Genomic DNA, 16,891 nt, shown 5'->3' with positions numbered 1-16,891 from the left:
ATCTATTTAAATTGCCTTCTGAACTGTATTTTTATCTTTAGTACACTTGGCCCACACATCCTCTGATTCACAAAAGGATAATATAGGGGTCACCTGAAATCATGCTGCTTTACGTTTGGTTAAAGAAAGTGTCTCACCAAACTAGAGTTTAGATAACAGTATTCTTGCTTGGAGAATCCCAGGGATGGGGGAGCCTGGTGGGCTGCCATCTATGGGGTTGCACAGAGTCGGACACGACTGAAGAGACTTAGCAGCAGTAGTAGCAGCAGAGATTTGTTAACTCATCATATGAAAGCCTGTCATTCTGTGGTTTTATTTATTTATTTTTAAAAGTCGAGGGAAAAGAAAAAAACATTGAGCTAATAGGCAAGTCTGAAAAAAATAAGAATGAAGAAATACAACCCCTAAAATATAAAACCTGACATCTGTTTATCATGTGTTAACTATTTGATGAAGTGGTCACAGTTTGTGTGACTGCATAAAAGTAATTAAAAGAAACAAGCACAAATCCAACATCTCTGTTTTAGACCTGTCTGTATAGGCTTTGCACTGGAAGGGTTGATAACGCTTACAGAGATGGTCAAACAGAAGTTGGTACTGTGTTCCAGAGATAAACCAGTGTCCAGTGGCTGAGTGCTTTGGCTTATCTGTGAAATGTGGCTAAAGACTCAGGAAGCACAAAAGAAAGCATGGATATAAAATCTGCTGTGGTAATGGGGGCCAGGGAAGCAAGGTAATCTGAAACCATAATTTTAAGTAAATTGTAATCTTCCTATCGCAAAATGTACTATCATAAAACAAATATAACTATAATGTATGGAATTTCACTTTCATTTATCTTTTTATTACATCTATCAAAAGGCAGGTTAAGTCTACCTGATAAAAATGTTTCTCCATTGGAAAGAGTTACACTTTCTTGAAAATTCAATTGCTGGTAAATAAACAGTAAAATATAGACTTTTCTATCTTTAGGAATATATCAGAGTTATGTTTTAATGATTTTGAAGTCATAGAGGTCATCTTTCATCCTAAACTGTATAATAGAATTTAATTGATTACTAAGTTTTTTGGATTAACTCCATAATTTTCTCCTATTCACATTCTCTAGAAAATAGACTATTAGTCAGAGATAGAGCCTCTGAATTTCAGCTTCATTTTTACTACCAACATAAATTTTTAAACTTCACTATCATTTATAGAACTTTGATCTGTAGTCAGACATGATTTCTTCATTGAGTAAAGAGTTTCATTTCCAAAACTATATTATTTTCACTCCATCTCTTTTAGTGTCATATTTACTTGGTACAAATAGTTTTAATAAAAAGCAACATATTCATAATATAAAGAACACTTGACAAGGATCCACAGGATATAAACCCCCCCAGTTCCCGGGTTATCCTGGATTTGAATCTCTGCTTTATACACTCTGAGCTGTGGACAAGCCACCATCTCTTCATCTGTCTTCACTTAAGTGTCCTTGTGCCTGACTTACAGTGTTGATATGAAGATGGTGATATATGTGAAACTGCTTTGAAAATCATTAATTACTTTATAAATGTAGACACTGTAATCAAAACCTTCCTAAATCATGACATCTGCATCTCATTCTTTGGCAGCAAGATAGAGGGAAGTGCTTTTAGTTATGTATCACGTGCATCTCAAGAGTTGTGGATAAAACCCTGATTAGAAGAAACTGGCTTCATCTAGTGCCCTTGAACAACCATTTAAAAACTTCTATGCCTCTCTTATCCCATTTGTAATAACTATATACATTCCCCGAGGTGGATTTAGAAGGAATAAGAGCCACACACACTTTTGTTCTGTGCTACCAAGGAGACATAGACCATTAAGTTATCAAACGATATCACTGTGCAACCCATATGTTCTTACTTCTACCATTTTCATCTTACAACAGGTTTTTTTATTTTTTCCCTCTGAAAGATTGGGCCTAAAGCAAGATTCTCTGATTAGAACATATCTCCATTCATCTCATTTTTCATTTCTCAGAACACAAGAAATGTTTATTAGATATTTTCACTGTATTTGTATCCAAGCCAAATGTGAAAACAGAGCTGTCTCCTGCTTCTCAAAGGCAGGAGAGAAAATGAAAAGGGAAGCCTGGGAGTATCTTTGCTGGATTGCGTGTGTTTTCTCCCCATATCTATCCCTGACCCCACTGTCCCCATTAGCACTCTTCTAGCAGCATCTATGGGCTTCCAAGGTGGTGCAGTGGTAAAAAAAATCCGCCTGCCAATGCAGGAGACGCGAGATGCAAATTGATTCTGGGGTTGGAAAGATCTCCTGGAGTAGGAAATGGCAACCTGTTCCAATATTCTTGCCTGGAAAATTCCATGGACAGAGGAGCCTGGCAGGCTACAGTCAGCAGAGTCTCATAGAGCTGGACACAGCTCAGCATACACACACATATTGGCATCTCTACAGCCGTGATATGGTTTAATGATGTCTGTGTGTACTTTCAAAGGTCATTATTGCCGTTTTGACCATCTCTTCTGTGGGGACTGAGTGGGCCTTCTGTTTTCTCATAACTCAGACAATAGCCAAGACAGTACTCAGCATATGCTTTACAGGCCAACTGGACAGACAGCCTGGCTCCCCACTACCTAGCCTGAGGGCCAGAAATACTGAGGAGACAGAACTGGGCAACTAGGGATTCTGTGCACCCTGTAAACAGACATTTGTTGCTCTTACCAGCTAGTCAAGCAGGATGATCCAGTGTTTCGCAACACAACCTGTGCTTTCCCAAGTCCACATTTAATTATGTCACTTTGCTCATGATGCCCAGCCCCCAGTTTTAAATATTTTAATCATCTTTCAAAGGTATCTCCAATGCCAGCCACAGCCCTGAAATTTGTGCATTTCTTCCAAAATTTTGTCAGCTATTTGTCCTATGATGGAGCTTCCCTACTGGCTCAATGGTAAAGAACCCATCTGCAATGCAGAGGACACAAGTCCAGTCCCTGGATCAGGAAGAGCCCCTGGAGTAGGAAATGGCAACTCACTCCAGTATTCTTGCCTGGGAAATCCCATGGACAGAGTCCATGAGATCACAAAAGAGTTGGACACGACTTAGCAACTGAGCATGCATGCATCTGTTCTGTGAATTTCTATGACTCTTGATTCATTGCCATCTTAGGTGATGACACATTCTTTCTTATAGACACTTATTTATTTTCCTATTGTTTGAGCCCTCTAATAAGAGACATTAGCTGTTACTTAACCCCACTGTAAGTTTTTTTTGACTCATTAAGTGAGGATTACAACAGTAAACCTATCTCATAAAATCATTTTGAGGCTGAAATAAATTAACATGATACAGAACTTAGACGAGTGTCTGTGTGTGTGTGTGTGTGTGTGTGTGTGTGTGTGTGTGTGTGTATGTGGGGGGGGGCGGTGGATGTGCTTAGTCACTCAGTCATGTCTGACTCTTTGGGACCCTTTTGGACTGTAGCCCACCAGACCAGTACTGCTGTGGCTGCTGCTAAGTCGCTTCAGTCATGTCCGACTCTATGCGACCCCATAGACAGCAGCCCACCAGGCTCCGCTGTCCCTGGGAGTCTCCAGGCAAGAACACTGGAGTGGGTTGCCATTTTCTTCTCCAATGCAGGAAAGTGAAAAGTGAAAGTGAAGTCGCTCAGTCGTGTCCGACTCTTCGCGACCCCATGGACTGCAGCCTACCAAGCTCCTCCGTCCATGGGATTTTCCAGGCAAGAGTACTGGAGTGGGGTGCCATTGCCTTCTCCGGACCAGGGCTAGTACATTGTAAATATTGTATAAGTTATTATTTTTAATAATAATGCCATTGTACCTATCATATGTATTATGAATATGTGTGTGGATATTTTCTGTTTTTTTTTAAACTTAACTTATCCTTCATTATACTCCCAGCCTAGCCTAGTTTCTAATATTTAGTAAGTTCTGAATAAATGTTTTTAAATAAGTAAATAAAAAAATACAGTCCCATTGCCATTGCTGCAATCTCTAGCGATAGAATTTTGCCTAAACTGAATTGACATTGCTTTAGTTTGATGAATTTCTAAGCTATTCAGTGGTTTAGTGAGGAATATATCTTTATAAAACTTCCAAATGTCCTCAAATACAGGGTATAATATGTAATTTTTTATTCATTCACTTAGTTCAGCTGTTAATTTTTTATTCATTTGCTTAGTTCAACTGTTCATAAATGCTAATCTCAGTTAAAGTACCTCAATCCTTATCTTACTATTTTAATTACATGATCCATAACAATGTAAAGTGATTCAAATATCTAAACAGAATATTTATAGTTAGAAAGCTAGTTGACCTAGGGATTCAACCATTGTTAATATTTGTATGTGCTAACATGGAACAACAGACTGGTTCCAAACAGGAAAAGGAGTACATCAAGGCTGTATATTGTCACCCTGCTTATTTAACTTATATGCAGAATACGTCATGAGAAACGCTGGGCTGGAAGAAGCACAAGCTAGAATCAAGATTGCCAGGAGAAATATCAATAACCTCAGATATGCAGATGATACCACCCTTATGGAAGAAAGTGAAGAGGAACTAAAAAGCCTCTTGATGAAAGTGAAAGAGGAGAGTGAAAAAGTTGGCTTAAAGCTCAACATTCAGAAAACGAAGATCATGGCATCTGGTCCCATCACTTCATGGGAAATAGATGGGGAAACAGTGGAAACAGTGTCAGACTTTATTTTCGGGGGCTCCAAAATCACTGCAGATGGTGATTGCAGCCATGAAATTAAAAGACGCTTACTCCTTGGAAGAAAAGTTATGACCAACCTAGACAGCATATTCAAAAGCAGAGACATTACTTTGCCGACTAAGGTCCGTCTAGTCAAGGCTGTGGTTTTTCCAGTGGTCATGTATGGATGTGAGAGTTGGACTGTAAAGAAAACTGAGCACTGAAGAATTGATGCTTTTGAACTATGGTGTTGGAGAAGACTCTTGAGAGTCCCTTGGATTGCAAGGAGATCCAATTAGTGCATTCTTTTTTTTTTTTTTAATTTTATATTATGTGTATTTTATTTTTTATTTTTATTTTTTTTTAACTTCTTATTTTTACTTTATTTTACTTTATAATACTGTATTGGTTTTGCCATACATTGACATGAATCCACCACGGGTATACATGCGATCCCAAACATGAACCCCCCTCCCACCTCCCTTCCCACAACATCCCTCCGGGTCATCCCCGTGCACCAGCCCCAAGCATGCTATATCCTGCGTCGGACATAGACTGGTGATTCGACTCTTACATGATAGAAGGAGATCAGCCCTGGGATTTCTTTCGAAGGAATGATGCTAAAGCTGAAACTCCAGTACTTTGGCCACCTAATAATGCGAAGAGTTGACTCATTGGAGAAGACTCTGATGCTGGGAGGGATTGAGGGCAGGAGGAGAAGGGGACGACAGAGGATGAGACGGCTGGCTGGCATCACTGACTCGATGGACATGAGTCTGAGTGAACTCCGGGAGTTGGTGATGGATAGGGAGGCCTGGCGTGCTGCGATTCATGGGGTCGCAAAGAGTCGGACATGACTGAGTGACTGAACTGAACTGAGCTGAACCCCCCAGAGTCCATAGTTCACCTTATTATTCACTCTTGGGGTCATACACTCTGTGTGTTTAGGCAAAAGTGTTAATAACCTATACACAAGATTTTCATTGCCAAGTATTATTCATTGCCCTAAAAATCTGTGTTCCGATAGTCCGGTTCAAGATGGTGGAGTAGAAGGATGTACACTCATCTCCTCCTGCAAGAACACCAAAATCACAACTAGTTGTTAAGCAACCATCAGCTGGAGAACAGTGGAACCCAGTTCTAATGAGGTGGATGAAACTGGAGCCGATTATACAGAGTGAAGTAAGCCAGAAAGAAAAACACCAGTACAGTATACTAACACATATATATGGAATTTAGAAAGATGGTAATGATAACCCTGTATGCAAGACAGCAAAAGAGACACAGATGTATAGAACGGACTTTTGGACTCTGTGGGAGAGGGAGAGGGTGGGATGATTTGGGAGAATGGCATTGAAACATGTATACTATCATGCAAGAAACGAATCGCCAGTCTAGGTTCGATACAGGATACAGGATGCTTGGGGCTGGTGCACTGGGATGACCCAGAGAGATGATATGGGGAGGGAGGTTGAAGGGGGGTTCAGGATTGGGAACTCATGTATACCCATGGTGGATTCATGTCAATGTATGGCAAAACCAATACAGTATTGTAAAGTAAAATAAAGTAAAATTTAAAAAAAATTAAAAGATACCCTATGTCCAAAGACAAAGAAGCCACAGTGAGATGGTAGGAGGGGCGCAAACATGATAAAATCAAATCCCATACCCGCTGAATGAGCAACCTGCAAACTGGACAGCAATAATATCAAAGTTCTCCCACTGCTGTGAAGGTTCTGGGCCCCATGTGAGGCTTATCAGTTTGGGGATCCTGCAAAGGGATTGGGAATCCTCAGGGAATCTAATTATCTCATTGTTGTTTTAATTTGCATTTCCCTAATACCATATGGGAAAGATGTGGATCATTTTTCCGTACGCCTATTTGCCACATGTGTATCTTCTTTGCTGTGGTGTCTGATAAGATCTTTGGCCCATTTGTTAATCAGTTTATTTTCTTGTTGAATTTTAAAAGTTCTTCATATACTTTGTTAACAGACCTTTATCAGAATTTATCTTTTGCAGATATTCTGTCTTAATCTGTGGCTTGTCTCCTGTTTGTCTTGAGTTTGTCTTTTTCAAAGCAGGTTTTATTTTAATAACATTCAGGTTATCAACTGTTTCTTTCATGGATCTTGCTTTGGTGTTCTATCTAAAAAGACATCACCAGAACCAAAATCGTCTAAGTTTTTCCCATTATTGTCTGTGAGTTTTGTAATTTTGCTCTTAGGTCTATGATCTATTTTGGGTTAACTTTTGTAAAGGGTATAAAGTCTGTGTCTAGACTGATGTTTCACATGTGGATGTCCACTTGTTTCAACACCATTGGTTGAAGAGACTCTCTTGGTTCCATTGTATTGCCTTTGTTGTTCTGTCAAAGATAAATTGACCGTACGTATAGAGGAATTTCTTTTTAATTTAAGGAGCTATTTTAAACTTTATATGTTCTGTTGCGAAACCCTTGTGCAGGCAAATGCCATGGCCTGCTATTTGGAAATGAATAACTGTCTAAATTAAGAACCAGAAAAATCTTTCTCAGAAGATATGGAAAGCTGAAGATAAATTTCATTAAACTAATTTATCTAAACTTCATGTAAGATTACACACTCATGAAGTTACTTCTAGATGAAAATGGATATCAGACACACCCTGATTTCCATTAGACTAGCCCTGGTTTCCTTTAGGCTATGAATATGAAGATTAGGAATTATTTTCACAAGCAACTGAAATCTGCCAAACAAATCACTTGAAGCGTGAAAATGCTAAGCTACTGCCTTACAAGATGCTTGCACTTCTCAGTGGCAGAATGAAGTGGGATGAAGCTCTTTTTACAGTAATTTTAGAATAGAAGCAGCAGCACCTTTAGTGTTTTGGTTGGGGCCCCCACAAAATAAAATTTATTTCACTATTACAAGTTAAAAGCGTTCAGATTTCTGGACTAAAGAAAATGGTGTTTTTCTCCCAAAGTGAACTTACTGGTTTTATTGATTCTCTTCTGTTTTGATTTTACATGCCAGTGTAGGGGAAATATGTTTCTTTAATATATAACAATGTTGTTTTTCCTACCACAAACGTTTTCCATTTTATTTTTACCTTAAATGCACTGCAGATTTACTTTCAATAGGTTTGTTCTATTATTAAATTATCAAATCTAGTATAACTTTTGGTTGTTTTGGTACATAAACATATATATTTGTCTGTTTCTTTGATCTATATTTAGGTAAGATCTAAGTATCCATCCTGCCAATGTACTTACTCATCAAAACTAAGTGGGAAAGGTAAAGGTCTGATAACTTATTTGAATGGAAGCTAGTAAATTGAGATGGGGTAAAAATGACTTTTAATAAGAAAAATTATTTATTGAGGATACATATGTGTCTCACAGATTTCTGTGATTAAGAGATACTGCTCTGCTACTAAATGATATTGATGGTTTTGCTAGTTCCATTCCACAATTTAAATGTAAAACTGTAAAATGGAAATACTTAAGAGTATTATGGTGTGTTGCCACATCAAAAAAATATAAATCTATATATTTATAATTAGTAATAACAGCTTTGTCTCTAGTAACTTTTCCCCAAAAGAAGAGCCTCTTCTGAATTTTACCTGCCTTCAAACTGAAGGTTTGAGGCTAGAAATTTTATTTGCTCTTCTACTGTGTCTTCATTAATTTATGATTCATCTTTTCTGACTGTTGATCCTTCATATTTTAAATTCTCTGATCAATAGGATTGACTCTTCTAATTCTGTATGTCAAAGCTAGAAATTATTCCAGCCTTACAAACACCTATTGGGGACAGATTAGCTACAGTATAAGTTTTAAGAACCTTTCTATTTAATTTGTTCAAAGAACACTTATTTTCTGATAATATAAACTTAGAGGTCTTTTGTCTTGTTTGTCAAATAACACTTATTATCTAACAACTGAAGAGTATAATCTTTGGGGGAAATTGCTGTGTCTCTAAGGGGTGTCTTATGTTTGCTTCTGGCTTAGATTTCAGAAACCACTTGCTTTTCTGTTTTTAGATAAATGACATGTGCAACAACTGTGATGATGACAAAGCTCACCTTTTATTACTCAGCTTGGATTTTTCCATTTGGTTCTCTTTGACCCTCACTCAAATTATCAAAAGCTCAGAAAAAAAGGGGAAAAAAAAAGATGGCTGTTAGCAATAGTCATCATAAATATAAACCTGGCTACCTCTTCACTGACTCCAATCTGTCAACTTGGAAACATGTAAATGTATCCATTATTTAGCTTCTATTTAGTTTTGCTCCAAATTAAAGCATGTTTTTAAAACATTTTATATAATTGGAGTATTCAAAACACCATAATGATTTCTATTTCTGACATACTGGTATTTTGTGTTTCCTTTACAGAAGTTTACATTTTTTAAACTTAGGATTTTGAAACTAAAACTGATTTCAAGGTTTTATAATTGTCAGTGGCAAAGCTTTACATTTATATCTGGTATATGCTTTTGTTTTTATTATACGAATAGAAAAAAGACCTGCAATAATGCACTCTTTCAGTAACATCTTTAACTCATTGTTTGAAAAACAAGTCTTGAGTATTGTCCTGTAACCCTTTCTCACATCATAGTTCCTAAAAGGAAATTCTGTATATATAATGCCCTCCATTCTTCACTCCCATATTACTCCCCAAGATTCAATCTGGGATGAAATCACACAGTTCTATTGTAGTTTCCCTACCCAGGGTCACCAATGATCTTGATTTAAAATGTTTAGAAACTGTTTTCAGAACTTTTCTTTGTTACCCTTGGTGAAGCAAGGATTACTTGAAATTCTCTGTCTTTGGCCATTCAAGCTGCTCTAACAAAAATATCATAAGCTGGGTGGCTTATAAACAACAAACGCATATTTCTCATAGTTCAAGAGGCTGGGAAGTCCAAAATCATGGTGTCATCAGATCTGGTATCTGGTGAGGGTCCTCCTCCTGGTTCATGCATAGCGATCTTCTCACTGTGTCCTCATATGATGGAAGGGATAAGGAATCTTTGTGAGGTCTCTTTTATCAGGGCACTAATCCCATTTATCAGAGCCCCATCCTCATGATCTTATTACTTTCCAAAAACCTCCACCCCCAATACAATCACTTTGAGGGTTAGGATTTTGACATATGAATTTTGAAGGGACACAAATATTGAATCTAAAGTATAGTCTCTCCTGATTTTTCTTCCTCCCTCCAGGTTTTTCCCTTTGCTTCTGTGAATAGTTATTCTAGTATCCTTTGCTGAATCCTAGAATCTAGACCCCAGAAAAATTTGGAGCAAATTACTTGTTTAGAAATCATGATAGAGATATAAATTAAAGACATTGCAGTGGATAAGATCTCCCAGACAGGATACGTTCTATAAGAATAGAAGGACAAGTGTAGAAACCAGGAAAAGCCAGTTTATAACGAGGGCTGGGCAGTGCAGACCATAGATTATATTTAATATTTTTTATTGAAGTATAGCTGATTTACAATGTTGTGCCAATCTCTGCTGTAAAGTGACTCAGTTATGCATAAATACACATTCTTTTTCATATTCTTTCCCTTTATGGTTTATAACAGGATATTGAATATAGTTCCCTGTGCTATACAATAGAACCTTGTTTATCCATCCTATATATAGTAGCTTGAATCTGCTAACCCCATACTCCCAGTCCTTCTCTCAGCCACCCTCCTCCCCCTTAGCAACCACAAGTCTGTTCTCTATGCATAGACCACATTTACAAACAAACTTGGTTGGATAAATATCCAAATTATTACAGTTTTATTATGACACATAGTTTCAGCATTGTATCATTGTACGAACAAGAGAATAAACTAGTTGTTCAGGTTCCTTTCAGACTTTGGATTCCATAATTGTAAATGACAATAACATTTTTACTTTTACAGCTACAACCTTAAGCAAGGAATGGATTTTAGTTGTATCATTCACATTTTGGTGAAAGATGGCTGAATTCAAACCATGCATGAAGCGAAAGTCAGAGTGTTAGTAGCTCAGTTGTGTCTGACTCTTTGTGACCCCATGGACTGTAGCTCCCCAGGCTCCTCTGTCCATGGGATTTTCCAGGCAAGAATACTGGAGTGGGTAGCCATTCCCTTCTCCAGGAGATCTTCATGACCCAGGGATCAAATCCAGGCTTCCTGCGTTGCAGGTGGATTCCTTACCTTCTGAGAAACCAAGGAAACCCTGGTTCAGTAAAGGTGCTGCTACCTCACAAATGCAATCACAACTGTGATGGATTAGAAGCAAGTATTATCATATAGGGCTGGAATGTGGTTAAAAGGGTCAGGTGCCCAAGCTTGAAATTCACAACTGTAGTTAGAACTGATGGATCTAAGACCAGAAGCTGTTAGCCCTGTGTGTCACCCCTTAGGGAGACTGGCTGGAGGTGACCTCAAGGTGTGAGGAAAGCTTAGACTTCAAAATCCACTCTCTGTCCTCTGCACCACATAACAAAGTATCAAAGTGCTTAGATGTCAGAATGCCATCGTACTTTTGAGCCATCCTTGATTTTACCAGTTATTAATATGTCATTAGATATAACACATTTTTCCAAAGTAAATATGATGTAAGTGTAAAGAATTCTAGAAAGACACAATTTTTTTCAGTGTAAATAAGTAAAAATCCTTTCATTCCTGAGAAAACAATTGCTTCCTATATAGCCTGATTATACAAAATACCAGTTTGACATAATAATTATGAAAGAAGTGCTCAATCAAATTTGGCTATTTTTTGTATTTGGAAGCCATTTCCTTCAAGACACTTTTAGGCTTTTGTGTTTGTGTATATAAATGCCATAAAGCTTAAGTTATATTGTAAAAATTATTCCATTAGGTTTCAACCACAGTACACACACGCACACACACACACAGACATAAACCCCTATCAAGCTGCCCACAGTCTCTTTATTAAGAGACTGATTTTCAGCTTGTGGTGTCTAGGTTTGTAAATAGGATAAAGGAAATTTCACATAAATCCTGAAATCTTTGAAAAGCATTCCTGTTACTCAACTAGTAAAAACTCCCTTGGTGTGATTTTAATATTATAGATTTTTAAAAATAGATTCTTAATCTACTTTGTGAAATATAGAGGTCAGGCTAGCTGAAAACAAAAAATGGCCATATCAACAATGCTTTTAATACTGAGCATACAGACATCAACCAACTTGTCAATCTCTGTAGTAAAGTTACATGACTTTTTACATTAGCATTTAATTGAGCCCACAAAGGAGAAAATATGATTTAAATAGAAAAGAATGTGAAACACATGTTATATGTATATGAAAAACAGAGTCACTTTTCTATACACCAGGAACTAACTCAACATTGCAAATCAACTAATACTTCAATAAAAAAAGAAAATGAGCTTCTGCATCAAGCTCACTATAAAAACATTAAAGAGATTTTTTAGTTTCAAGATTTCAGTGGAAATCAAAGACTGCTGCTTCTGGCTTCCCCAGTGGCTCAGTGGTAAAGAATCTGCCTGCAGTACAGAAGACTTGCAAAGCTGCTGGTTCCATCCCTGAGTTGGGAAGATCCCTCGAGTAGGAAACGGCAGCCCACTCTAGTATTTTTGGCTGGGAGATCCCATGTACAGAGGAACCTGGCAGGCTACAGTCCATGGGGTTGCAAAGAGTCAGACATGACTGATTAAACAACAACAACAACAAATAAAATAAATTTCATTGAGCTCTCATTGGCCAAAGTGGGTAACAAACCAGATTGATGAAGTCATGATGCAAGTCAAATACCCTTGCACACCAAGTCTGTTATAAGTTTAATGATGATTTAATGTGGACACTTCTAAATTTTAAAGGGACATACCAAGTATAGAGCAATGGCCTAATCATTTCCATCAGTTTTTTTAAATAAAAAAGCATAAAGTGTTTGAATAATCACTTGGATTTCCTGGTAAAAAAATGTGATCTATGTTAATGCAACCAAGCTCCATCTCTTTCTCAACGTGCGTTTGTACAAATAGAACAGTCACTGGAGTTACTTAGTTTTCTCTACAACCACCAATGTGTTCCAGTAATTTAGACTCCTTCAGATATTATAAGCAAAGGCTAGCAATTCCAGTTTCCAGGTGGCTCAGTGGTAAAAGAATCTGCCTGCCAGTGCAGGAGATGCGGGAGACATGGGTTTGATCCCTGGGTCAGGAGGATCCTCTGGAGAAAGATATGGCAACTTACTCCAGTATCCTTGCCTAGAGAATCCCACAGATAGAGGACCCTGATGGGCTACAGTCCATAGGGCTACAAAGATTTGGACACAACTTAACAACTGAGCACAGCAATTCCTGAGAAAATAAAGCAGGTTCCTATGCTTTCTCAATAATTCCCACTTCTAATTGTAGTGAAACTGATTTATGAAAGAGGAACATAAATTCCTTTACTCCGTTTCCTTTTTATTTTGAAAGAAACTTCTTTAAAATTTCACTGTCTTTCACTGTATTTTAGTCCCTGATGTAATTATTTTTTGAACTGGTAAAAGATACAGAAATGTTCAAAGGAAGCAAAATTTATGGTTTCTAAATGAAATAGTTCGATTCAGTTTTATTCAGGAGTTATCTGTTGTAAAAATTTCATATTTATTGCTGTGAATCTTAAAAGTATTGCAAGAAGTTCCATTTAAAATATATTTGGTGATTGCAGCCATGAAATTAAAAGACATTTACTCCTTGGAAGGAAAGTTTTGACCAACCTAGAGGGCATATTCAAAAGCAGAGACATTACTTTGCCAACAAAGGTCCGTCTAGTCAAGGCTATGGTTTTTCCAGTAGTCATGTATGGATGTGAGAGTTGGACTGTGAAGAAAGCTGAGCACCGAAGAATTGATGCTTTTGAACTGTGGCATTGGAGAACTGTGTGCAAGGAGATCCAACCAGTCCATCCTAAAGGAGATTAGTCCTGGGTGTTCTTTGGAAGAAATGATGCTAAAGCTGAAACTCCAGTACTTTGGTCACCTCATGCAAAGAGTTGACTCATTGGAAAAGACTCTGATGCTGGGAGGGAATGAGGACAGGAGGAAAAGGGGACGACAGGATGACAGGTGATGGACAGGGAGGCCTCAGTTCAGTTCAGTTCAGTTCAGTTCAGTTGCTCAGTCGTGTCTGACTCTTTGCGACCCCATGAATCGCAGCACACCAGGCCTCCCTGTCCATCACGAACCCCTGGAGTTCACTCAAACTCACGTCCATTGAGTCGGTGATGCCATCCAGCCATCTCATCCTCTGTCGTCCCCTTCTCCTCCTGCCCCCAATCCCTCCCAGCATCAGAGTCTTTTCCAATGAGTCAACTCTTCTCACGAGGTGGCCAAAGTACTGGAGTTTCAGCTTTAGCATCATTCCTTCCAAAGAAATCCCAGGCCTGATCTCCTTCAGAATGGACTGGTTGGATCTCCTGGCTTGCTGCAATTCATGGGGTCGCAAAGAGTCGGACACGACTGAGCGACTGAACTGAACTGAACTGATGAATGTTACATTGTTCTAGTTACACTTTTTTAATACCATGTTTCATTGAAAAAATTATAGATGGCCCAAATATAATAGCTAAGATATATAATATGATCAAAGTATTTAAATTAAAATTTAAAAACTAATTCTTATTTTTGCAGGTATCAGTTCTCCATTTGGTATATTAAAAATACAGATTTATTAAGATTAATGCATGTCATTGAAAATTAAACTCCTTTATTTCAGATCCAAGAAGTTAGCAGAGATAATGCGCAAGAAAATCACTATGAAGAGAGTATCACCTCATTTTCTACATGTTCTCCTAGTAAGTGCTCCGCTGTGTTACATATATACATAACACTTAAATTAAGTTATTTATAACTGGTAAAGTCAAACTGAAGAGAGTGTGGAAAAACACGAAGACCAGTGGAAGACATTCAATTAATGGTATGACTTTAAGCATATCATCTGGTAGAAATATTACTACATTATCGTGCTAATTTAAATAGTTCTAACAAGTTCAGTGTTTAATAATCAAACCAGCAGTTTTTCCTACCCAAAAAAAAGTACACTAGTCAATTTAATATAAATGTTCTGTGATAACTATGTTTTTTCGATTTTTTTAAACAAAGTCACATTATTTTCAGACCTTAGTTTTCCCCGATAAGAAATGAGAAGTTTGCACTAGTTCTCTCTAAGGTCCCTGCTAGCTGTAATAGAATGTAGTTCTATATATAATGATTGAAGACTATTTCAGAATCTTCCTCCATGTACATAATTCTACCCATCATGCCTGAGTCCATTGGTTCACAACTGCTTGCTCACTGGGCTAGTCTGGTGGGCATCTCCCACTCAACATTTCTAAATCTGAAAGCCCCCAGTCATGCCCAGATCTACTCTACCTGCTGACATTGCCATGTCAAGAAATGAAGATTTCTTCCTTGTTCAATTCAGTCCCAAAACTTGGAGTCACCCTTTTTTACTTTCTCTCCTATCCCACTTCCAATGTACTTCCACTAAAATGATAGTACTGTGAACTCTGCCTTCACAATACAGCCAGTATTTCCTTACCCTATCACTGTTATTTATCCACACTGTCCACTCTGGCATCAACTCTCCCTGGATTGTCGCAATAACACAGTGGCTCTTAATGGAGCACTATTTTCTACTCCCAACAGAGAATGCATGTCAATGAATGGAGATTTTGTTGTGGTCATGAGTTGAGAAGGGAGTTTTGCTAAAAATTCTGCTAAATATTCTGCAATACACAGGACATGCCCCAGGAAACACAGGATTATCTTCTCTAAAACGCCAGTAGTACTCTGTTAAAAAACCTTGAAACAGCTGCCTTCCCATTTGCCCCTAATATTCTGTACTTTATGAAGGAACTATTCACACTTATGTTCCAAATTCTCCTGTTCTTACCACAAGTTGTTTGCACTTTGAACAGTTCACAGTTGATGTTCCACAAAACTGCCTGCCAGTTTTTCAATTGATGGGATGACTTGCAAATCAAATAATATTAAATACAATTCCTTAGCTAGCATACTTTGGCAAAATCAGTAAACTCTTCAAACACTAGGGCAGAACACAAAATCATGCTAAATGATAATGTAATCAATCAGTGCACTAAATTTTAAAGTTATACATTTTATTATCATTTTAATGATTTATTCTCATTTTAGTGTTAAAGAAAGTGATGTAAATGCCATCACTGATAATGACCATGTATTTATTATGACATTTGATTCTCAGAAGTACTACCTATAATAAGAAGACATTATTTCAGTTATTGGTACAGAACAACCTCATTTCTACAGACTGTTGGGACCTGAAACTGTCACCGATATGAAATTCTGTGTGATTGGACTCAGGCCTCTGACTCTTTCCTTAGAGAAGTGAAACATAGAACACCCTAAGTCAGCAAATTTCCATTGGTATCATTTCTGTGACGTTTCCTAAAACCCACTGACCCACCACGTAAGACTCTTAGGGCTGTATTCCAGGTTGGGGCATATTTGACAAGGACTAAGGAGACCCTGGTGGCTCAGAGGTTAAAGCATCTGCCTCCAATGCGGGAGACCCGGGTTCAATCCCTGGGTCGGGAAGATCCCCTGGAGAAGGAAATGGCAACCCACTCCAGTATTCTTGCCTGGAGAATCCCGTGGACAGTGGAGCCTGGTAGGCTACAGTCCACAGGGTCACAGAGTCAGACGCGACTGAGCGACTTCACTTTCTTTCACAAGGAGACCCTGTTGCTTAGACAGTGTTTCCATAAAACAGGATACATAAACTGAGCATGGTAACATAAAGGCAGCTGTAAGGGATTGCGTATAGCATGAACGTGATTCTAAGTTGATGGTCAATTTGCCCAGACAGGAACAGCAGAGTCCTTTTGCTAGCCTGAGCAATGATTTCTTTTCAGCCACTCCATCATTTACTCCATCAGCATATCTAGAAACTACTTTATTTCAGGCTGTGTTTGGGGTTAGAGGCAGAAAGATGAATGAGGTCTGTGCAGAGATCTGTGCAAGAACGAAACACCGTCTGCTCTGCCCCAGCTGATAGTTAAGGAATCTTGGTTGCAGTTCTAATACTGGCAGCTAGACCTTTTTTCTTTCCCACATGAAAAATGAGAGAAATTAAAAATAAAATTCATGTAGAAATACGTAGTACCATCATGGACATGATTTTCCCACATGACTGATTTTTTTCTCCTGTT

The 16,891-nt window shown here is 38.0% G+C and overlaps 1 protein-coding gene across 1 annotated transcript in view; it reads left to right on the top strand.

Annotated features, from left to right (window-relative positions):
* Window positions 1-16,891, top strand: part of BANK1 (B cell scaffold protein with ankyrin repeats 1) — a 320,309-nt gene that overhangs the window by 252,267 nt on the left and 51,151 nt on the right. Inside the window, exon 8 of the mRNA XM_052642209.1 lies at window positions 14,416-14,494. Within this exon, the coding sequence (XP_052498169.1) occupies window positions 14,416-14,494 (79 nt within the window). The remainder of the gene's footprint in view (window positions 1-14,415; window positions 14,495-16,891) is intronic.

The sequence above is a fragment of the Budorcas taxicolor genome, chromosome 6, assembly GCF_023091745.1.
Source record: "Budorcas taxicolor isolate Tak-1 chromosome 6, Takin1.1, whole genome shotgun sequence".
NCBI lineage: Eukaryota > Metazoa > Chordata > Mammalia > Artiodactyla > Bovidae > Budorcas > Budorcas taxicolor.
This window is presented reverse-complemented; position numbering and strand designations above follow the sequence as displayed.